This window comes from Gymnoscopelus braueri, assembly GCF_963280865.1.
Source record: "Gymnoscopelus braueri genome assembly, chromosome: 18".
Lineage (NCBI taxonomy): Eukaryota > Metazoa > Chordata > Actinopteri > Myctophiformes > Myctophidae > Gymnoscopelus > Gymnoscopelus braueri.
Window position 1 is genome coordinate 12,464,506 of NC_137618.1, and position 25,272 is coordinate 12,489,777.

The 25,272-nt window shown below is 43.4% G+C and overlaps 1 protein-coding gene across 3 annotated transcripts in view; it reads left to right on the forward strand.

Annotated features, from left to right (window-relative positions):
* man1a2 (mannosidase, alpha, class 1A, member 2) overlaps nucleotides 1-25,272 on the forward strand; it is a 179,829-nt gene that overhangs the window by 126,521 nt on the left and 28,036 nt on the right. For all 3 annotated transcript variants that reach the window (XM_080413101.1, XM_080413103.1, XM_080413102.1), the window contains exons 7-10: nucleotides 2,038-2,118; nucleotides 19,855-19,949; nucleotides 21,579-21,702; nucleotides 22,725-22,818. In XM_080413101.1, the coding sequence (XP_080269227.1) occupies nucleotides 2,038-2,118; nucleotides 19,855-19,949; nucleotides 21,579-21,702; nucleotides 22,725-22,818 (394 nt within the window). The remainder of the gene's footprint in view (nucleotides 1-2,037; nucleotides 2,119-19,854; nucleotides 19,950-21,578; nucleotides 21,703-22,724; nucleotides 22,819-25,272) is intronic.

Consider the following 25,272-nt stretch of genomic DNA (forward strand, 5'->3'; position numbering starts at 1 on the left):
ATAGTGCTTGAGTGGTTAAGAACCACCGCTTTTCACAGGATTGTTGCTCATGTTGGGTGGGAGGCCGCAGTACCATTGCTGTAACTGAACAACAACCAGGGCACACACACACACACACACACACACACACACACACACACACACGCAGAGATAGATAGACAGACAGAAAGACTGACGGGGAGACAGATGGCCGGTGCTGCTGACCCAGACCTGGCCCCCAGCTTTATGAGATCTACTCCCCTCCACTCATCGCTCAATCCATCACCGCATTAACACCAGCCACCAGCCAAATGCCGCTAAATCATCGGCCGTGGGTTGGTCCATTTGTCTGCCCCACCACTGGCCACTTTGGCATGTAACCAACCAGCCGTAAAGTTCTCAGGTTCAGCCCCGAGTCTGATCGGTGCCCGGAAAAAGCCCATCGGGTAGGGCCGAGTTTAGGCGCAGACAATTTATGCTAGAATTGGTTGGGGGGAGGGTAGGGCTTGGGCTTCACAAAAAAAGACATATCGACATTTTCTGAAAAAGCAGATGGATAACATTATGTAAAAACTAATTAATAGATAACCAGACTTGCTGTAGTTTCTTCCTCGGCACTCTGAAATTTGTGTGAGTTCAGATATTAAAAAGTTATTTGGTATAGTTCAGTTTATGAAGAACAGTGTGCACACACTTTGGTTATTTAAGAATAAAATGATGTGTACACTCACTCTCACTACCGACTCTATAAAAATGATTACTATTCCATTACTTGGAATATAGAAAGAAACAATACATAATTAATATAATAATATAGAGGGTTTCTTCAGTAACGGGAATCTCCCTATCTCTCCGGCTCTTTAGTAAACAGAAAATACATTTTCAGGTCAGGATACCAATTCTATCCAATCAGGAGAGAGAACCCCACAACCCTAGTCTCCCAGTTACAATTTTGTCTGCTTATTGTTTTTATTTAATCACTTCCAATTTCACTTGTTTATCCTTTATCCTGTATGAATTCTCTCCTGGTTGGATGTAATTGGGATGAGATGAGATAACATGCTTTGTTAATCCCTGAAGGGAAATTAAGGTGTTGCAGCAGCATGAATAAAAATTTCGACCTGCAAATGCATTTCTGTTTAAAGAGCTGGAGAGACGGGGAGACCCCTGTTACTGAATAAACACTCATATTCACAGCTTATTTTGGTTTTAACATTTTATTTTATCTCTATGAAACTCTTGATAGCGTTGCAAATTTAAATAAAGATTTGAATGAAAATGTTTTTGTTTAATCTGCCCGGTTTCATTTTGAAAGTCAGTTCTTAACGTTTTAATCATTGAATACGTCCATTTAATAGTCCAATAAAACACAAGTACATGCCTTAACCACTTAAGCCCTATATACTTTGCCGTACGAAGGATAGCGGAAATTGGTGATCACATCATAATCGTGCATGTCTTTTTGGAGCCTTTCAATTGATAGTGACAGGAAACTTTAAAAAATGTCCCCAAAATAGGGATGCAGGGGTTAATGTGGTTTAAAAAAGCATTCAGGGATACAAATGGCCACATCATATATGACCTTGCTCATCCACTGGGAGCGGTGTTGTCTGAGAACTGAAAGTTATCTGCAATATATCGTCGCTGTCGGGCAGAAAACTCTTATCTCCATATTCAAACATTTTGTGTTTTTTATTCGTAAATTAATGCCCTGCTTGATCATACTACAGCGTCACACAAAAGCATCGAAGGTAGCAGATCTGCCATCTCAAAAGCTGAGCTTGTCGATCTGCTACTTTTGCCGTTTCGGAATTTGAACCGTGAAAAGTAACACTTTTGGACATATGGGGTTTCCACCCGACAGAGACGATAAACTGTTTGAAGGATAGAAGTATCTGTCTCTCTGTGGGCTTGTGTGTCGTTCTACCCTCACACGTTTGTACCCCCCAAACTCCCCCCCCCCCCCCGTCCCCCCCCCTCGTCCCTCTCTCTGTACCCCCCTCCCCTTCCTGTCTCTGTCTCTCATTGATCGACTTTCTCTGCTCTCTGTGTCCACAGAATGCTGAGGTGTCTGTCTTCGAGGTCAACATCCGTTTCATTGGAGGACTGCTGGCTGCCTACTACCTCTCTGGACAAGAGGTACTGTCACTACTAAGCTGTGCGTGTGTGTGTGTGTGTGTGTGTGTGTGTTTTGCTATACTTAGGAGCAGGGTTGTATGTCACGTGCACGCGCCTACATGTGTAGGCCTGTCACAATTATTACATAATAGCCTAATCGCTAATATTATTATAATTATAATATTATTTTTTCATAATCGTCATAATCGTTTCCATGTCGAAAAATGTTCACACATTTTCAAATATAAAAAAAAACATGTATAAATGATTAAATATGTAAATAATGTATTTGTATATTTAAGTTATTTGTCATATCTGCCCTGTGTAATTTTTTATTACGAAGCCTAAAAGGCAAACAGAAATTTAAATTTGTATTCATGTGTTCCAATATTCAACGATGCCAAACACGCAATTAAATCGTTAATCGCAATTATTTGAGTGACAATTAATCGTCAACTCGTAATGGTGACAGCCCTATACGTGTGTGCACGTGCACAACCAGCGTCGGCGTGATATAGTGTGAGAGATGTCGCTGCAGTAGCGAAACTAAAAAGTTTGCTTTGAACAAGTCTTCTTCAACGGTGGCTGTGGAATTCTTGTTACGTGCAGAATAGATAGGATCCCAGCAGCAGCAGTACTGTAGCCATATTGCTGTGTTGCTTATACATGTATACCGTGTATGTGAGGAGTGAGGACACATTTTTACACTTCGCCTGTAAACCTGTTATGCAAAGTAGCCATTTGGGTACTTGGCTCATCCGTACCTGTGCGTGCGTGTGGGGGAAAGAAACTGTGGGAACACTGTGGTGTCGCGTGAAACGAACAGTGCACCCCTGCTTAGGAGGGCCAGATTTAAGAAATCAACCTTGTTGGTGCCGTTTTCATGGTTAACAAAGATTTTTTTTAGAGCTAAGGTATACGATTAGGAAAAGTTTCAGGTTGGGGTTAGGTTTAGGCATTCAGGGGACGGGATTAGCTTCATGGGTTGGGGTTAAGGTTTTGTTTTATAACAAAAAATAGCCACTCATTGCTGTCCTCCTACATATAGTGGAACTGTGAATCAATCTTCTGCTATCTCACGATTCGGTTCCGATTCTTGGGGTTCCGATTCGATTAAAAAGAATGTATAAATGATCAGTTTTATCTATTTCAACAGTCATGTTGTTGTCACCTGGACTTTTAACAACCAAGTGAAGCTTAGTTATATTCAACAGCTCAAACAAACAAATATACAATACCAGAGAGGGTTGCTTGTAAAAAATCTTGGCTTTGATGATATCTTAGATTAGGTGTAGTTATTTGATGCAGAAACACAACATAATTTCCTAGCTCCGACGGAACCTCTCCCTCCGCTGTATAGCTCCGAGATGAGGTTCCTCGTTATTTCCTGCCGTTGGACCATAAAAGCTATCCAACGAGTTGAAGAAAGTATTTAATTTGCCTCGGTTTTCATCCGGTTACATGTTTTTAAGACATTGCGCAAGAGTTGCGCCCGTAGAGATAACATTACTGATTACCCTACTGGTCAAATGTTGAATTGCATCTTCTAATGCAAAATATTATGGAACCGGATGAAAACCGAGGCAAATTAAATACTTTCTTCAACTCGTTGGATAGCTTTTATGGTCCGCTAGAACTTAAAACATCTGAGAGAGTGGCGCAAATGCTTTACTTTTTGGATACGATGTGCAGAAAGGGGTAAGAAACATGTAAAGTGGAAAATGTGCGACAATGTCGACCGCAAACGGCAGGAAATAACGAGGAACCTCATCTCGGAGCTATACAGCGGAGGGAGAGGTTCCGTAGGGGCTACATAATTGCCTTGATGCAAGTAACATTAACGAGCGTCAGCTGGACGCACACTTCTCCCCTCTACTGTGCTGAACTGAAAGTGACTGGAGTTAGTTTCGTTTTCCCCCTAAAGCCCTTGAATATGATTGAAGACTATGATTATGGTAAGCTTGCTTTTCATATCACATATTGATTTTTGGAAATTGTGAATTGATTCTGAATCGTTGATAATAACAATCGCGATTTATACGTGAATCGATTTTTTTTTCCCCCAACACCCCTTTATAGTAATACCGGCGTGTTTGTGTGTGTGTTATTTGATGTAACACCTGGTTTGTTTGTAGTGAAGGGTATACAGTGGGCGGCGGTGGGTGAGAGGAGAGATGGAGGAGAAGAGAGGTATGGGAGATGAAAGAGAGGAGGGGTTTTCGAGGGGAGGGTCAGATTACCAATGTAAAGAGACTGATGGAACAGCCCGGGACTCTTTTATGACCCAAACCCTATGGAGACGCCCAGAAAACAGAGAGAGGCTGAAGGAGAAAGAGAGAGAGAGGTGTAGGTCTAGGTGTAGGTCACAACATACTGTATCTCCAGGGAGATGACCCTCCCTCTCCCTGGACGCACGCACGCACGCACGCACGCACACACACACACACACACACACACACACACACACACACACACACACACACACACACACACACACACACACACACACACACACACACACCATACACACACACACACACACACACCATACACACTACACACACATACCTAATGCACGTCATATATTGTATCACACCGTACACACACACACACACACACACACACACACACACACACACACACGCACACACACTGTTATCTGCCCTCTAGCTGTAATAAAAGTGGCCTGTATTTGTCCATCATTCCCTCCCTCCATCTTTAACCCTGTCCTGCCATCTGCCTGTCCTTCTACAAGCCTTCTCTGCCTTTTCCACTCTCTCCTCTCTCTCCTCCTCTTTTCTCCCTCTTCCCCTCCCCTATTTCTCCTACCCTCCCTCCCTACCTCTCTCCCTCCCTCTCTCCCTCCTTACCTCCCTCTATAGCTCTGTCTTTCTGTTCAGTTTTCATGTCATTTCGTTCGGGAGTACGTTTGTCTCAGTGACACCATTTCTTTGTTCTGCAGTGAAATCCACCCCGAGACACAATTACTTCTACACTGTAACATCCTCAGTGTTAATTTAACTCTGACAGTGTAACAAATGGAACCAAATGGACCCATCCATCTGTCCATTTGTGTTCCATTTTCTACACTCTCAGAGTTACAGCGTTACATTTACAGCAGAGATGTTGTACTGTTCTCACCAGAACCCTATAGGTGCAGTATTACCAGGGGAAACTCTAATTATATCATTTTAACCACAGATGAACGTATTTTGTGACCATCACTTTTTTCACCAAACTGCTGTGTTCCCTATGAATTGCATTATCATCCGGATTGACAGTCCGTAACTAGAAATAATTTCCGGCATTATAGAGCTTGAAATAGCAGAAGTAATAATAATTTTGAGGTTTAATAACGTAATATCTCGTGCAGGGGCAGAGAGAGAGAGTAGGAAATAAACTATTGTCAATTTCAAATCGTAACTGGTTATTGCAAATCTGTTATTTGACACACATACCACTGACTTCCTAAATATCAGCCAGAAATATCATAAATAGACAGAATTTGATCCACAGAGCACATTTACAATCTTTTTAGACTGTTGTAGATGCACATTAGGCAACCTGGACAATAAAATTGAGGTTGAAAATCACTGGAATGTTACTTTATTGGTCCCTACCATGGGAGGGGCATTTTTTCCCCGCGCAAATAAGTTGCCCAAAATGATATCTTCTCCAACTGTTGTTTGTGTTATGAGCACATTTGACACAGAACACGGATATTACACAGTGATGAAGCGATAAGATATCATTCAGGGTCAACCTTTTCTGAGTTTCCGTACCGCAAATAAAGTAATCAACCTGTATTGAATGAGGCATCAACCTTATGAAAAACAAGACGGGGGCTCACAACTCACTTTTAAATGCTCCAAAAGTTTATTTACGGCAAACAGCAGCAGATACGACGTTTCAACCCTTGCAGTCTTTTTCAAGTATATGAGCATATACTTGAAAAAGACCGCAAGGGTCGAAACGTCGTATCTGCTGCTGTTTGCCGTAAATAAACTTTTGGAGCATTTAAAAGTGAGTTGCGAGCCCCCCGTCTGTAGTTCAGCTCGGCACCAAGAAGCGGAGGATGTGCGTTGTTTTTTCTTTGGAAGCATCAACCTTTATATACATAAATATACAACCGGCAAGTATTTCACATTTTCTTGTTATTTATTTAGTCGTTTATTTAGTGTAAAGACCTTCATTCAGGTGACAATGTGTCTAAAGCCTAGGCTATGCTCTATCACGTGATGGTGTCACGCGCCAAGAACGGACGAAAATAGCAGACCTCGGATGCGACCCATTGTGAGCTTGTAGCTCTGCTATTCTCGGTGCGTGTCGAAGTATGAATCAGGCTTTAAATGGTGCATTTATATAGCGCTTTTATCCAAAGCGCTTTACATAGATTGTGCATTACATTCACCCATTCACACACACATTCATATACCAATGGCGGAGGAAACCATGCAAGGCACCAACCTGCTCATCGGGAGCATTAGGGGTTCAGCGTCTTGCTCAAGGACACTTCGACACTAACCCGAGCCCCCCAGCCCGGGATTGAACTCGGAACCTTGCGATTTCCAGTTCACTCTACCTGGCCACTCTACCCCTGAGCCACTGCCGCCCCCTTTACTGTTGTGACGAGCAGAACAGCTGAAAATATCCTTTGTTGAGTACCTTTAGCAGGAGTATACTGTATGTCTCATGGTCCCATTGGTGCAGAGACAATTAACCTACTGTACACCACAACATACTGAGCACAGTGTGTCATTATTTCACATCAGCGATGTTATATCGATAAATGTGTCCGTCTCGCGATTAAAATCCATACACTTGAGTCGCCGAATGGGATTTATCCCCTGACGGCTGCCACACACACACACACACACACACACACACACACACACACACACACACACACACACACACACACACACACACACACACACACACACACACACACACACACACACGAGAGTGATGAATCCTTCAGAGTACTTGCTTTTTTAATTTTCCAGTCATCCCTGAACAGAGCAAAGCATCATGGGACGGGAGGAGGGACTCTGACACTAGGACGCTGAGAGAGGAGAGAACAAGACGATGGAGGCTCCTTGGGATGGAGAGGAAGCAGAGGGTGGTGTGGGTAGCATACCGATGAGAGGAGGATGTAGGAGGAGGCAGGAGGAGGACAGCGTTGGTGGAGGGGGTGTGAGAGGGAGAGGACGGTGCGAGTTGAGGGACAGAGGGCTGACAGGGGTGCAGTGGAGGTTATACAGTATGGCCGGTCCCTGCTGTCTGGAGAGACATGATGATGATGATGATGAGGAGGGACAAACTGTCCCCGATAGAGGGGGAGACACGAGAACGATAAAGAGTGTGTTATGTGAACAGTGGTTCTCAAACTTTTTCATGTCAAGGACCCCCAAAATGATTCCAGGAACCCCAAGAAGCAAAGATTTGAGTTACAAATGTTCGCTTTAAAATATATATATATTCAAAGGTTTGCACAAATGTTCACGATTTTTACAAAATAGCAGATCTACAAGCTCAAGTGCCGCGCTATGAGCTTGTATATCTGCTATTTTTGAATAGCCAAAGTGTATAAGGTTAAAGTGGTTCAAATTGGGCGCCCGCTGGCCTAGCGGTCCAGGCGCATGCCACATACAGTACATACACATACTGTAGGCTGGTAATCCAGCTTGACAGCGTGTCGCTGGTTCGACTCCCGATCCCGACGACCTTTGCTGTGTGTCACCCCCCTATCTCTCTCCCCGTTTCCTGTCAGCCTACTGTCCTGTCAATAAAGGCAGAAAAAGCTTAAAAAAAAAACGTTAAAAAAAAAAAAAAATGTTCAAATTATTGTGATGCTACCCCCTGGACCCCTGGGGGTCCCCTGGCCCCACTTTGAGAACCAATGTTATATGCGACTCGCACACACACACACACACACACACACACACACACACACACACACACACACACACACAGAGAGAAGGAGATGGACAGACAGTTAGGAAGGAGGTGGAGGATGTGTAGAAATGATGTCCTCCGGTCAGGAGGTGTCAGACTGGAGATGGACAGAGGGAGAAGGAGGTGGAGGAGGAGGTGTAGAATGATGTCCTCAGGGTAGGAGGTGTCAGACTGGTTCATGATGGATTGTGTGTTTACTGCTCTATTTGTCCCTGACTCCCTCTTTTCATTTCCTGTCGCTTTTCCTCTCCTGTCTCCACTACTTTATCCTCTCCTCTCCCTATCTCCTCTCCTCTCCTCCTCTCCCCTTTCCATTCTTCTCCTCTCCTTTGTTCTGTATGCTCTGTGGCGTCCCCGCTGTCCCCCTGGTCACTGCCTCCACCTCCTCTTCCTCCTCCTCTTTAATCTCTCCTCTGTTCTCTCCTCATCTCTCCGGTGCAGGCAGCGTGCTGCCCTCCGCTTTTTTTTCTCTTGAACTCTATCACAGCCTCTCTCTCTCTCTCTCTCTCTCTCTCTCTCTCTCTCTCTCTCTCTCTCTCTCTCTCTCTCTCTCTCTCTCTCTCTCCCCCTCTCTCTCTCTCTCTCTCCTGACTCTACTCTCATGTCCTTTTCGTTTAGTACAAAACTATTGCGGCACTATATTTCCGACAGAAGATATGGGGGGTGATTTTTCATCTCCTCCCGTCCGATATGAGTTTGATTTCGGGGGGGGGGGGGGGGGGGGGTTCCAGGGGACACTGTAAATTTAGTATATCGTGGCCGTCAGGCAGAAACCTCTTATCTCCACATTTTAACTTTTGATCGTTTTTTTTTTCTCGTAAATGAACGCCCTGCTTGATCATGCTACAGCGTCACACAGAAGTATCAAAAGTAGCAGATCCGCAAGCTCGAAACCGCGCCACGTTTCGACCTTGCGGATCTGCTATTTGCGGATCTGCCTTTTTTGGATTTGAATCCTTTAAAGCAGCGGTCTTCAACAGGGGGTCCGGGGTCCCTAGGGGGTCCTCAGAGCTACTATAGGGGGTCCGCCAAATATTTGTGTGATAGGATTTTTCTCTTTTTTACATTAACCACTTGAATCCTAGAATCCCTATTCTGAGTGGAACATTAGCCGAAAATAGCCGATCTACAAGCTCACAACGCCTCGCGCTGCGAGGCGTTGTGATGCTTGTAGATCGGCTATTTTTGGCAAAGAGGTTTGGTGTGGAGAGAAAAAAGAGCAGACCAAGTAAAAAAAAAAGTTTAATCCGCAACACAATTTTATACATTATGAGGTTTCCACCCGGACAGAGACGATATTCTGTGTGACCCTGTGTCCGTGCAGACAGCTGTTCTGTTTCTCTTCCACTAAATAGGTTGCACACACAGCTCCGTGGTGTGGGCTGTCAAGGCTCTAGTGGGCTGTCAAGCCTCTAGTGGGGCATTGACACATGCAGACACCCAACATATAATATGTAGATGTGTCACGTTGGAAGTCAGAGAGGGCACGCCACGGTGGAGCCGGTGTGGAACGCAGCATCCCCATCATAACCATTCATCACCTGTGTGCGTGCAGGCGTGCCAGCTAACCTACCGTATAGCGGGACATAACCCTATAGCCTCCAGGGTCAGGAGAGACGAGCCGAGCTTGTGTTGTCTGTCGCAGTGAGGGTCAGGGGAGACTGGGGTGTGTGTGCGGGCAGTGTTGCCATGTCTGCTTATTATAAGCGACTTTGGGCTTGTTTTTTTCCCAATGTTGCTTGTAAATATTGGTAGTTGCGGGTTGAGGTTTTTCGGGCTTGTTTCTAAAGTGTAGTTGTGGTATCAAGGACCCCCCCAAATGAATATGTACTTGGCCACAGATCTGAACATATTTTGTGCCAGCGACCCCCCCCCCCCCATACAAGATTTGTGTATTTAAAATATTTCAAAAACATAAATTTTCAAGATTTTTCTTTGAAAATTGATCTGCTATTTAAAAATTGCTGACGTGTACGTGTATATACAGTAGGTTCAAAGTGTCCTTGTGGCCTATAATAGTCGCTTCTTTTGGGCTTGTTTTCATAGGCCTGGTTGCTTATTTCTCTCGCAACACTGGTTGTGGGGGTGGGGGGGGTGGGGGGGTTGGTGGGGTGTGTACCTGATGGACGTGAACTGACCTGAAGTCAGCAGTGAGTGCACCTGCTGCTGCGGAGGTTTGATGGCCTCCTGGCCAACTAGGGACAGCACACATCACATCCTATAGTATACCAAGTGGTGAGGAGTGATGAAGGACTCTCTTATGGGACACGGGAGGGACAGAGAGGACATGAACACTGACAGGTGGCAGGACCAGTACAGAGCCGGTCTGAATAATGACCTGTCCCCCAACGATGGACAGATATATGGACGGATAAACCAGTGGTTCTCAAACCTTCAAATTGATATGTATTTGGCCGCGCCCCCCCCCCCCCCCCCCCCCCCTTCTGGAAATGTTTTGTGCCAGGGACCCCCAGAAGAGAAGATTTGTGTAAAAAAAAACAAAAACATTTTCGATATTTTTCAAAGAATTTCAAAAATAGCAGATGTATAAGCTCGCAGCGCGGCACGAAGTGATGCGCTGTGAGCTTGTAGATCTGCTATTTTTGAATAGCCAACGTATAAATGGATGAAGTGGCTAAAATGATTGTGGATGCTATGTTAACTCCTTCAGCTGGCGACCCCCTGTTACCCCCTCAAGGACCCCTGGGGGTCCCCGGACCCCACTTTGAGAACCACTGTGATTCTGACAGACAGACAGACAGAAAGACAGACAGACAGACAGACAGAGAGGACATAGGCACACTCAACATAAAAGCTACCAGACAGGATCTCCAACTGGTCCGCAGTGATGATCTGTCCTCTGCAGAGCGATAGAGAGAAAGACAGACAGATGCATAATAATGGAAGGAAGGATAGAAAGAGGGGATGAGAGATCTGAGCTAATAACATATCTCCTACTTTACTGCAGGTGAGAGAGAGAGAGAGAGATAGAGGGAGAGACCCTGAGAGAGAGTATATCGTTGCTGTCGGCCAGAAACCTCTTATCTCCAGATTTAAACTTTTTGTGTTTTTTTAACGCCCTACTTAATCCTATTACAGTGTCACACAAAAGCATCGAAAGTAGCAGATCTACAAGCTCGAAACTGAGCTTGTTGATTTGCTACTTTTCCTTTTTTCTTCATTTGAAGCCTGAAAAGTTACAGTTTTGAACATAGTTTCCACCCGACAGAGACGATATGTCTGAGGCAGTTAAGTTACATTATGCGTTATGTAAAGATCAGAAATAATTACTATGTCCAGTTGTTTGTCTTGAAGTATAAGTGTAAAACACCTCATTAAAAGTGTATTACATTTCTACAGTTGAATGTTTTGCATGGCTGCAATGTTTACACCCTGGAATTCAGTTCGATTGACAGCAGGTTTGGGCTCTCTGTTCACCGTGTTTGTGTCCTACGTTTACGCTCATTACAGCCACAGTGTTCTATTTGTTTTGTTGTCGTTTTGTTTTAATGATCATTCCGCGGTGTTTTCCTGCGGAAGGTTAGGAGATGCTCTGGAACCTCCAGTGTGTTCAGAGACGGAACTGACGGTCGGAAAATGGGAGAGAAATGGAAAAGAAAATAGGAAGAAATAGCCCATCTATAATAAGCTCACAACACGCAACGGGGGGAGATTGACATTTGTCACTGCAGTGCACGTACTCCCTGTCAGCGGGGAGTGTTGGGCGGGAGGAGTAGGATGGAGGCTTTGCATCCTCTCGGCGGGGGCTCCTCACTGGCAGGTGAGTCAGTAGGATACGACAGCAGTGACAATCAATTGGTATAACGACTAAATTGGGAAGAAAAAGGGGTGAAAAGCACAAAAAGAAGGGGGGGGATAGTTAAACTGATCGAATATGAAGTTTCAGATCAGACGAGATATCATTTGTTACTTTAAGCACAAGGAACACAGGATCAGGATCAAAAGTAGCAGATCTGCATGTTCGAGGCACGTTTCAAGCTTGCAGATCTGCTACTTTTGATGCTTTTGTCTGACGCTGTAGTATGATTTAAGTAGGGCGTCAATTCACCCAAAAACACAAAAAGTAAAAATATGGATATAAGATGTTTCTGCCTCCCGACAGCAACACAGATACTATATTACATGGCAAAAGAAAGAGGAGAGAAATGCAGCAGTATATATATATATAAAAAGGGGCCAGACGGATAGAGGGATGTGGTGATGGATGTACGGGAAACAGAAAAACATCTTCACCCTACATTTTGTTCTTCTCTGCCGTCAACAATGCCACACCAAGGTGTGATCTCATACACCTCATCCCCGCTTCATCTCTCCGTCACCGCCAGCCCTGCAGACAGAGGGAGGCTGAAATGGAGAAGGGAGGGGGGGGGTGTCCCAAATTTATGTGACCCACATTCAAGAAGCTAGTGGGGTCATTAAATTCATTCTGTATTTTAATGTTTTTCATCTCGTATGGAGGTAGAGAATCAGAGCTACTAAATGGGGCATCGCTTGGGCTTTGGTCGGCCCAGCAGTTTTGGGGTGAACTACAGCTTATTGAATTGTGTTTGTTGAAAGTGTCAGTTGAAAATGTTATGTTTGTAAAAGGCAATTATGCTTTGAGTTGATCTATTTAGTTAATACTTTATCAAACAAATGAATGGTGAATGCGCTACAGAAACATTTAATATGAATCATAAAATTATGGATTTCTTTTTTTAATGTCTGATTCCTCGGGTATATTTTCACGTTGTATTTTAGTTCAGCACATCCCCAACAATCCTACTTACCTTCCTTCATCTGTCTATAACATTAAAACATGCAAAGCTTCTCTCTCTATTTTATTTTATTTTCATTTCGATTTTTTTGGACAAAGAATATTTCTTGAGCATTATTTATTTTGCCAGAGCCCAATCCCGCAATTCATTGCATTTGAATATCTGAGTTAAAGGTGAGAAAACTCTCGGAGCAGGCATCTGGGGCCTGATTGCCTTGTTGTATGACAAAGGCTTGTTGCAAATGTCACAAAAGAAATACAATACATTTTCAGGACGGAATACCATTTTTCTCCAACCAGGAGAGAGAACTCCTACAGTGTGCAGGATAAACTCGTGAAATTGGAAGTGATGAAACAAAAAAAAAGTTAGCAGACAACATTGTAACTGGAACACTATCAAATTGAAGCTGATAAATGGGGTCTCTCTCCTGATTGGATGAAATTGGTGTCCCGCATGAAAATTTATTTTGTGCTCACTAAAGTGCTGGAGAGATGGCAAGACCCGTTACTGAACACCCTATAACAATGACTACTATCAAGAGTATAGAGCTTTTTAAACACATTTAAACAAAATATATATATAACACAACACCATTAATGTTAGGAAAGCATTTGAAGATTAAGAATTTGCATTTAGAACGCTTCATGAAATGATTTTACCATTCATTAAACCAGTGCTTCTCAAACGTCTTTGTGCCAAGGACCGCAAATTGATATATATTTGGCCCCGGACCCCCATCTGAAAAGGTTTTGTGCCAGGGACCTCCAGAAGAGAAGATTTCTGTCTGAATTATCAAAATGATTTGACATTTTCCGAATATTTCCCCCAAAAATCCAATATTTTCAAAAATAGCCGACGTACAAGCTCGCAGTGCGGCACTAAGTGATGTGCTGTGAGCTTGTATATCTGCTATTTTTGAATAGCCATCAAATAAAATATCGATGATGGGGTTATAATGAGGAACCCCACCCGAGGACCCCTGGGGGTCCCAGGACCCCACTTTGAGAACCAATGCATTTTTCTTGTTCTTTTTAATGACTTCATAATAATGTGAATTGTAAACTGACTCCTCATTCACAGCAGCACTCAATGTGAAAACGGAACCAAGGAAACCAAGCCACGCTTTAAAGAGTGTCGGATACATTTTGTACACTCTCTGAGTTAACCCATTCAATCCGGGAACGTAAATGTTTTGAATAATGATTTTTTTGTTTTAACATCAATCCTTTTCAGGTGGGGGTCCGCGGCCAAATACATATCAATTTGGGGGTCCTTGGCATGAAAACGTTTGAGAATCACTGCAATAAGGGACAAGGGACACGTCTTTTTAATTTCCAAATAAGGGACGATTCCGTATTTCAAAGGAAAGGGCAAAACAGACGAAGAAGGCGTCCGTAGACAGACAGACAGACAGACAGACAGACAGACAGACAGAGTGGCCCATAGACATATATAGGTAGACGCCTCCTTCGGCTCTGAGGCATGTGTATCTTGGGCGCCATTTTAGCGTAGGAGAGCTTCCCTGAAGCTTCCGCGTGTGTCACAGAAGGGGGCGTTCGGTAGGCCAATCAGAGGCAGGTGGGGGCGGGACAACTAGATTCTGACAGGTCTTAGAAAAGACGCACTGTGATTGGCCTGTAGTCAACGCGCTGTGAGCGCTGTGATTGGCCAGTAGTCACTTTGAGTGTCCGTTTGCCTACGCGAAAATGGCGGCCGCGATACAAGTTGCTCCAACGAACTGCAGAGGCCAATGAGGTATCTAGGTTTCTATATCTATGGAGTGGCCGACCTTAATCCTGTCTGCTCTGTCTGTCTCTCTCTCTTGGCCCCCCGGGGCCCTGCGTGCCCAGCGGTGTCATTCAACACATTGCATGGCCTACAGTACCTTCTAATCCTGTTAGGGAGCGCCATTACATGTCAACACAGTGAGAGGACATACCGTGTGTGTGTGTGTGTGTGTGTGTGTGTGTGTGTGTGTGTGCGTGTTCGCTGCTTATACATAAGTTTGTGAGTGCACCATTACGTTTATTTGTTTGTTGAACATCATTTTTATTATATTATGATATAGCCTCATATAATACTGGTATAGTAATTGGATTAGGCCTGCAACTATCGAGTATATTCTTAGCGGTTATTGTATAGATATTTTTTTTGTTAGTTGGTAATATAATAAATATAGACGATAAAAAAAGCCTTTTTTTTACCGTTGTTCAGGACCCCAGAAAGACTAGAGGCTCGTTTATGTGTCTCTAATGGGGATCCTTTAATAAACATAAACATAAAGACAAGCTGTTCCAGAGCCCAGTGGCAGCCGCCGCACAGGTTAGGTCATGTCTGCTTTGTTAGCCTAGTTCTACTATAAGCACATCCAGCAGCTACTGTTCAGCCCACCTCAAAGCTCTAGCTGGGGTGTGACAGTGTAGAAGTTCAGCTAAGGCACATACATACACAAGTGGTCCCCCCCCCCCCCCCCCGCCCCCATTCATAAGAGAAGATTTGTCTAGTTTTGTCAAGAATTTGTCAGATCTACAAGGTTACGAGCTTGTCAATCAACTAGCCACAATATAAAATAGGGCTTCAATGTTTTTAAACTGTTCCTCATTTAGCTTGGGACCCTCTTAAAGACCCCACTTTGAGAACCACTACAGTACAGTACAAACACATACACATACACAGACAGTAGTCCTTATGGTTGTGGCTGTGTGCTTAGGAAACGTGTCAGTAAGGGAGCCCAAATGCTACAGGCTACAGTGACCGGAAAATTCCATTTAGCTCTTTTCCCACAGGGAGCGTGACGAATAAACCATTCGAAAATGTGTCCGTGAATATTTCACATCAAACTATTGATTTGGTGTGACGCCTCATTCATACAGGTTGATGCTTTTATTCCTGGTGAAAAGATCGACCTTGTTTTAAAAAATGTATTACGTCGCTTTAACGCCGGGCAATGTTCGCGTTCTGTGTGGATGTACTCATGGACACAAACAGCAGTTTAAATTAATGTGAATTAATCGTATTAACCCAGGAAAGCGTCAGCGTCATTTTGTATTTTAGCTATATGTACAGTATACAGCAACATTAGTTTTTCAGAAAACTCTTAGGATTTAGAACAGTTTTCTTGTCAGGTTTCCAAACATAGGGTTAGGGTGAGACCATTTTTTTTAACATTTTTTTTTTTGCAGGTCCCTGGCACAAAACATTTTCATATGGGGGTCCGCGGCCAAGTTTGAGAACTACTGATTTAGAAGGCATTTGTAGAATCGGCCTCAGGTCTGGGTTAAAGGAGCTACACCGTGAATTTAAAAAAAATATTTGATATTTAATATCATATGGTGTATGTCCCTCAAACCTTTTTCAAAAGGTTTGAGCCTAAATCATCACTCAGATATACTCATCCCAAGTCAATTGTCTCTGGCTTATACAGCACTTTCAGCTGCAATACCAAAACGTCCTCTTGGGCAGGGGGGGGCTACTGAGCAATTCTGTTAATACAAAATTCTGTTAATAAAAAAATATATATTAAAAAAAAAAAAAAAATGGAAAAATTCTGCATAAAAAGAAGCATATAAGAAAAATACAAAATCGAAAAAAAAAACACTTTGAACATTTTTGAACAATTCCACCAAGTGTTTGAGGTGCCTGTTTCACCCACTTCCGGGGGGCGGAGCCAAAATCCGAGCCCGAAGTATTTGTTCGTAGACCCCCACTTAGGGGGGGTAGAAAAAGTTTCGGAGCGATTCGGGCACTTTTCATTTAACATTGGGTTTGCCATCAAAAATGTTTATGACCTCATAAACATTGCCATTCTGAGATCGCCTGTTCAGACACGCCCATTCTGGAAATCCATGAAATGAGAAGGAATGACTGAATTTTAAAAAAAAACATTTTTTGGGGTACAAGAGACACTGGGGATCCCAAAAAATACAAAAAACCAAGAAAAAAGTGATTTTCATGGTGTAGACCCTTTAAATAAATGCTCCCGGTGTGTAAGGAAGGAGTAAGGATCTTTTAGTCATAGCATAAAATTAGGCCTTACCAAGCCAGCAAGGTTTATTACAGTATGAGATTAGAACGGGAAGGTCAGGGTGATGGCTGGCAGAGCACAAAAAAAACTCTGTTACAGAGAACGGCATTCAAAGTTGTCTTTTCAACCAGGACCTGTCCCTTCAAAGCAACACACTGTATGAAGACTTTTCCTCCGTGCTCAGCCAAAACTACACTTTAAAATGGACCCACACTCTGGACAGAAAGGGGATTAATGGAGACCTTCATGACCACCACACACACATACACACATATTTTCACCTCTTATTCATTCGCAATGTTAAAAAAAAAGTGTGTGTGTACGTGCGCGCTTGGTCTGCAGTGTAGGAAAATGGGCAAGACTTTTCCTCACTGTGTGTGGTCCAGACAGCAGCAGCTCTCTCTCTCTCTCTCTCTCTCTCTCTCCCCCCTTCACACTCACTCCTCTCTCTCTCTCTCCGCCTCTTTCACATTCCCTCTTTTGCATGTCACTCTCCTCCTCTCTCTCTCTCTATCATTTCACACTTTCTCTCCCTTACACTTTCTCTCTCTCTACTTTCTTCACCCTGTCTGCCTTCACTGCCGACTTTCCCTCCTACTTTCACGCCGGTTTCTCACCCCCCCCCCTTTCCCATGTACGTGTCACACTCGTCCACTTTCTCCTACCCCTCCTCTTTACTTTATTTCTCACCCGTCCTCCCTCTCTCTCTCTCTCTCTCTCTCTCTCTCTCTCTCTCTCTCTCACTCTCAACATCTTTTCATTTAGTGTGTAGGTGTTTCATGTCTCATCCATGGCACACTGGGCAAGAATTGCTACCAAGTGTCTTGAAGTGGATGTACAGGAACTACCACCCAAGGAAGTTATCGTTGCTGTCGGGCAGAAACCTCTTATCTCCATATTTTAACTGTTTGTTTTTTCGTAAATGAACACCCTACTTGATTATACTACAGTGTCACACAAAAGCATAAAAAGTAGCAGAACAGAAAATGCATGTAGCCCACCCATCTGACCACTTAACACGTGGACAGATGGGTGGGCTGCGAACACTTATGAGATTTTCAAGTGGGTCCCTGAATCTAGAAAGGTTTCTCCTTGTGAGATGAGGAAAACCGCTGGGATGGGAACAAGGTTTATACATCCATGGCACCTTCTATGATCTTCCCTCTCTCTATTTCTCTCCTTCTCTCTCTCTGGTCTGGTCTCTTCCTTTCTTCAATTTCCTCCCTTCTCGTTCTCCCTCGTTCTCCCTCTCTCTGTCACTCCCATTTCTCCTCCCCTCGCCATCTCTTACTTATCCTCCCTCTCTCTCTCTGGTTTGACCTCCATCTCTGCCTCAGATGTAGCAGAGAGGGGCTGCTTATGTATTCACCAGCTGCAGTCGTCTTGTTATCGCGCTCTCTCTGTCACTCGTTCAAGAGAGGGAGGGGGACAGTTTTCCATACATCTTCCCCTCCCTCCCTCCATCCGTCTCTCTCTCTCTCTCCGTCTCTCTCTTTCTTTCTCTCCCTGCGTTAAAGGACTCATCCCTTATACGCTGTGTTGAGGAATGGTCCTCCGTATGCTTTGTGTTAATGTGTCCTGGGAGCCTGCAGGCTACAGCAGATAAATGACCCCACTTAATGGGTGGATGACCTTAATAGTGGATATGTTGGGGTGTGTGTGTGTGTGTGTGTGTGGGGGGGGGGGGGGGGGTGTTTGTGTGTGTGTGTGTGTGTGTGTGTGTGTGTGTGATGAGGATAGTGGTGTGTTAGTGCATGTTACAGTATATGGCAGGCTGACCTTCAACTGTTTTCTTTCATCCTTTTTTTTCCTTTAAGGATGGCTTTGTCTGTCAGTCCTTCCGTCCGTCCGTTTGCCTCTTAACCACTTGAACCCCAGCAGTGTCCATATTCTGGTGGGAACAATAGCCCAAAAAATAACAGATCCACAAGCTCACAATGCGTCGCGTTCGTGACACATTGTGAGCTTGTAGATCGGCTATTTCTTTGGCGAAGAGCTTTAGTGTAAGACAGGAAAAAAAAGTGTTCAAAGTACAGTTGTAACTCAAGCCAACAAAACTTCAGATCTACAAGCTCAATGCGTCGCGTTCGTGACGCATTGTGAGCTTGTAGATCGGCAATGTTTTGGGCGAAGAGCTTTGATGTAAAAGAAAAGTGTTCAAAGTACAGTTGTACACACAAGAGAGTTTATTTTGTGCGTTTGACGCAGAACGCTTGGACATTACGCAGCGGTGAAAGCAACGCAATTTTATTTTCGAAAACAAGGTCGATTTTTTCCACTCGCGGATCATCAACCTGTATGAATGAGACATCGCCGAATTAAGAGTTTGATGTGAAATATTCGCAGATGCATTTTCGGATTTAAAAAAAAAAATTCGTCACGCTCCCCGGTGTGTTAAAGGACCTTTTTAATCTTCGTTTTCCACTTTGATTCGTATAACTTTGAAGTCCATGGACAAAGAGCAAAGGGAAATCAATTTGACATTAAAGATGTCAAACACAGTTTGCCCTCCTGCACTTCTTCTCCCCCTAAGTGTTTGTCTGTCTCAGCAGTACTCTGCAATGCCTGGCATCTCAGGCTGAGAGAGAGGGAGAGAGAGAGTGATTGCGTACCGAATACTTGCGTTCAATTTCCCTCTGCAAACCTCCTCAGCCCTGGAGCATAATTAAGTCTGTCTGTCTTTCTGTCTGTCGTAGTCTGCTGTCACTCTCCTTCCATCCCTGGCCTTTGTCTCTCTACTTGTTTACCGTTGTTTTATACATGAACATGAGCCTGTCTCTGGAATGTCTGGATGCCCATGCACATCACGTTTTCACCGGATTAGATGAAGGGTTTAGTTCTGATGTGTGTTGTTTACTAACTTTTTTGTTGTTGTTCTTTGTCTCCCTGCTCTCTCACTTTCTACCCTCTGTTCTTTCTTTCACCTACATTCTCTCCCTCCACCTTCTCATCCTCCTTTCCTTTCTCTGTACATCTCTCTCTATCTCTCTCTCTCAGATGTTCAAGCTGAAGGCGGTTCAGCTGGCTGAGAAGCTGCTTCCTGCGTTCAACACTCCTACAGGCATCCCCTGGGCCATGGTCAACCTCAAAAGGTGAGATACCACTCCTCCTGACCTCGTGTCAGTAGAATGACCAGAATGGGCAGATGTTGGTGACATTATTGTTGATGTTGGTGACATTATTCTGTTGGTGACAGTATTTTGCTGGATAATAGAAAAAGCCAAGCGTAAAATTAAAACAAAACTAAAGACCAAATGGGCGACTCGACACTTTCAGGGTTTCAATGCATCACAACATGATTAATTGACAGAACAATAGCTTCATCGATAGTTGCAGCCCTAGGACAGGGAAATCGCCTACGGAAACTAAATTGTTGCTGTCGCCTGTCAGGCAGAAACCTCTTATCTCCATATTCTAACTTTTTGTGTTTTTTCTTAACACATTCCCATTTATTTATTTATTTTTTACGTTATTCACACAGAACCATGAGATAACGCGTTCCAAAGATTTACTGCTCCATTTACTTACTGGTTAAAGTATTTGGGAAATATTCTGTATCTCACCTGTGTTTTACTATGTATTTTTAGCAGAATTCGCACCGCGTTTCGAGCTCGTAGATCTGCTACTTTTGCTACTTTTGAATTTGGACATATGAGGTTTCTACCCGTCAGAGACAAAATAATCTTCCGTCAGGCCCGTGTGATCCCCTGTTGTTTTTATTAGTCTTTTATTCAGAGCCTTCAGAGCTTTTCTTTCATCTACTGGTTTCACAGCCTCACATTAAAATAAAGGAACGGCCTTGAAACATCATGATCGGTTCTAAGATTATCATAGTGAAACAAAGAGTTATTTTGTATAACCAACAAATCCTCTGGAAAGCTGCAAGGTCCTATTTTAACAAGCGAATTCTCTCTGTTTTCATCAGGGTGTCACTTTGTTTAACTGATTGTTAAAACTAACCACCATTCTAAATCCTTGATCCCTTTGGCAATACGACAATAACTTTTTCAATTAGATGTGTGTAATTATCCATTACACATTAATGTGTTGTTTGACAACTTCTCAAAACACAATTGCCTCACTTGCGCCACAGTGATTACGGTTGGGATCCTTTCGGATTTTAACGATTCCGGTTCCTTAAAAATTCCCTCTTAACGGACCGATTCCTTTTCGGATCCCTTTAACGATTCCTACATTAAAAAAAATCTGTATAATTTTGTTGTTAATTAAAATTATTGCTGAACAAATGCAATCATACAAACAGTATTACATACATATTATTGAAGCGGTTCTCAAAGTGAGTTCCAGGGACTCTCTGGGTTACTTGAGTGGATTCCAAATGGACCCTTACAGGTCTGTAACTTAAGTTAAAGTTACGGTGGTCCTTGAAATGTAAAAGTTTGAGAACCATTGGTACTTACATTATAGTAATTGTATAGCAGACGTGAAGTCCACATACCAGCTCTGACAGTGTGATAAAAACTGATTCCGTAAACGGTTCCAAATGTGATGGAACCTGAAATGTATCGGATTTTGTCCATATCGCCCAGTGCTATGACCATCCTCATGTCATGATGCCTGATCAGGTTTGATGTCCAGTGTAATAATCTATTTATGTGTCCACCTGTCTTCTCCGTCTCTTCCTTCCTGTCTGTCTGTCTGTCTGTCTGTCTGTCTGTCTGTCTGTCTGTCTGTCTGTCTGTCTGTCTGTCTGTCTCCAGTGGGGTAGGTCGTAACTGGGGCTGGGCGTCAGCTGGAAGCAGCATTCTGGCTGAGTTCGGGACCCTGCACATGGAGTTCGTTCACCTCACATACCTAACTGGGAACCCTGCCTACTATCAGAAGGTAGGCGTGTGCGTCCGTCTGTGTGTGTGTGCTGAAATTAACTTTTTTTTTTACTCACCAGTCAAATTTCTAGTGGATGATCAATTCTACCTGACAAATGTTTTATGGTACACATTATGGTATTAAAAAAAATGGTTAGAGCAGATTGTAAAGGGATGGTCCAAATAAAAATGTATTATCCAGTAATGGAGTTGAAACAAACCTATAGTAGTTTTCAAAAACGTAATGTCTGAGAGGCGTAGTGAGTGACAAAATGTTAACTAATCTTACAACAACAAAAAAGGTCGCCTGTGCTATGAGCCACCGAGGCTGACATTTTGTTCAGCGCTGAACCAACATCGCTGATGTTTTGTTGCAATATAAACTCGCCTAAGTGTCGGCTGGCCTCAGAAACATACACAGCAAGTGAAAAATCTACCCACATTTGGTGCTTGTTTGGCGTTAATGTCAGACCGTGTGTGTGTGTGTGCGTGCGTGTGTTCCCTGTCGCCCAGAGGAATGACATATTTGTTTATGTGCTCATTACACTCTGTAATGTGAGCGAGCCATTACCATGTTTCAGCATGATGGAAAGACCAGTGCTCGAAAACATTGGCTCTCAAAGAGGTCACCTACGGAGACGAGAGACTCGCCAGCATTAATTCAGCATCTGTCTGTTTAAATGGGACACGAGCATTTCGTCTCTGTCGGGTGGAAACCTCATATCTCCAAAACTGTTAACTTTTCAGGATTCAAATTCAAAAATAGCAAAAGTAGCAGATCGAAGTTCAAAACGCATCGCTTTGTGCTGCGTTTCTGCTACTTTTGATGCTTTTGTGTGACGTTGTAGTATGATCAAGTAGGGCGTTCATTTATGAAAAAACACAAAAAGTTAAAATATGGAGATAAGAGGTTTCTGCCCGACAGCAACGATTTCTGATTCCTCTTTTAAAAAGGGCAGAGTGTGTTCCCTGGACTTTATTGAGACAGTAGAAAAAAGTTATGGACAATTGCATCTTTTTAAGTCTTCTTGTCTCTTTCAGGTGATGCACATCCGTAAGCTGCTAGCCAAAATGGACCGCCCCAACGGACTGTACCCAAACTACCTGAACCCTCGCACCGGCCGCTGGGGACAACGTGAGTATTTCTCTTTGGCAGTGACACCCATACGGATTGTGAAGAAAGGATGATTTGGTTTATAGATGGGGATCATCCCATCAACCGTTGTACTGCAGTGGTAGCTAAACGTCTTGCAGGGTGAAGACATTCATTCAGGCAAAACACTTAAACGAGCGGATATCACTACAGTAATTGATGAATGGTATTTGGTTGTTTGTTAACTAATTTTGCTGGGGACCCCCTGGAACCCCCTCAAGGATCCCTGGGGGTCCCCGGAACCCCACTTTGAGAAGCACCGCTCTAGTAAATCTAGCATGGTTTTCTTCCAAACATTCTGGCCAGTTTTCCAAAACTACATTTGGAACATTTGAAGCCATCGTCCAAACACTCTGCATGCCCAAATGTTACAGTTGTTTCTCCTTATTTGTTTGGCTGAATGTTTTGGCTCTTTAGAGCACAAAGGGCCTTTAGCAGGAACTATGGTGGTAATAGAATAACAAGGTCTTAACTAACTCGTTATTTCCAGAGTGAAAAGCTGCCACTGAATGCTGCCTGACTTTTTTTTTTTATTCTATTAGCTGCTTTTCTTATTAAGATATGCTTAATTTCTGAAATTGAGTCAAATAGATTTATCTCTGTTTTCGCTATTCTTTGGTTCAGGCAGCGGTAATGAAAAGCCTCGATAACAATCTTGTGTGGGTATTTTAAATTGAATTGTTCTCCTTTTTATTTTTCCTATTCATCCCGGGTCTGTATTCAGCCTGTATTAAGACATCACTGTATTACATCTGTATTGCAGAAACACACCACAAGTAAATGAGTAAATGAGACGAGAGCAGACGGTACACACACACACGCCCGTGTGAGAAATAGGTGGATGCATAACTCCTTGATGTAGCAGCGACATCCAAATATAAATGCAAATTTCCCAAGTCTGCGGGGCGATAAGGTATTCAGTTCTATTCTCGTGGCTCAGGAGGTATAGAGCAGTCAGTCGTCTGTGAGTCCAGGGAGGTTCCCAGTTCGATCGCAGCCTGTCCCTGGCATCGCGTCAGTTGTCCTTGAGCAAAAACACTCTCGCCTTAACGGCTCCCTGGGCGCTGCTTAGTGGCTGCCCACTGCTGCTAATAGTTAGGATGGGTTAAATGCAAGAGGACAAATGCTGGGTATATGCAAATGTGGTTGGCGAACAAATCTCCCTTTCCCCCTATTGTGTTCTGTTCTACATACCCTCTAGCTTTCACTTCCATTTTTCAAGCAAGTAAATGGCGCGATGGCAGCCACGGACAGCGTTGCCAGATTTTGTGAGAGAAAAAGAGCAACCAGGTCTAGGAAAACAAGCCCAAAAGAAGCGACTAGGCCACATGAGCACTTTAAAACCTATATACTGTACATCGGCTATTTAAAAATAGCCGATCTACAAGCTCACACATTGCGAGCTTGTAGATCTGCTAAAGAAATTATAATCTTGAAATAAAATGTGGAATATTTGTAATGTTTTTTAAACATTCTAACACCACAAATCTGGTACGGGACTCCCTGGCACAAAACATTAGGGTGTTGGGGACAAATACATATACATTTTGGGGGGTCCATGACATGAAAATGTTTGAAAACCACTGGTTTAAATAATAATGAAAACATTTGGAAGCAAGCTCAAATAAGCAACTACACTTTAGAAACAAGCCCAAAAAAACACAACCCGCAACTACCAATATATATACAAGCGACTTTACAGAAAAATAAGCGCAAAGTTTTGGTTATAATAAGCAAGCATGGTTCTGTTCTACATACCCTCCAGCTTTCTCCTCCATTTTTCAAGGAAGTAAATGGAGCGATGGCAGTCACGGATGGATGTACGTACTGTGCGTATGTGTGTGTGTGTGGGTGGATGGCTGGATGAATTGGGCAGCTCATTAATGGATGGATGGGGATGCTTGGCACTAGGATGGATGCACTTGTAAAAGCGCTCAGACTTTGGGTAGCGACTGGAGAGTGGGAGGGATGGATGGATGGATGGATAAGGAGATGGAACAGATGGGTGCTTATAGCTGCAGAGTTGGCTGGACGCTGGCCGGGGCGGGTGATGAACGATCTTGTGTGCGTGTTTTGCATTTCTTTGTCTGCGTGTGTGTGTGTGTGTGTGTGTGTGTGCACAATGGATATAAAGGTAGTTTTGTGTGTGTGTGTGTGTGTGTGTGTGTGTGTGTGTGCGTGTCTTTGCAAGTGTTTGTGTATTACTGTATCCTGATTATGTGAACACACATTTTTGCATGTAATAATAAGTCAGTGGTTCTCAAGTGTTAGATTAGATTAAATAACAGAAATCCACAACAGTCTATACTGTAGCCCAGTGGTTCTCATAGTGTGTGTGTGTGTGGGGGTGGGGGACATCCACTACTGTAGCCAAATCTGTGTCTGAACGTGCTTTGCTGCAAACGTGTTTGTGAGCACATGTAACGCCCGGGCTTC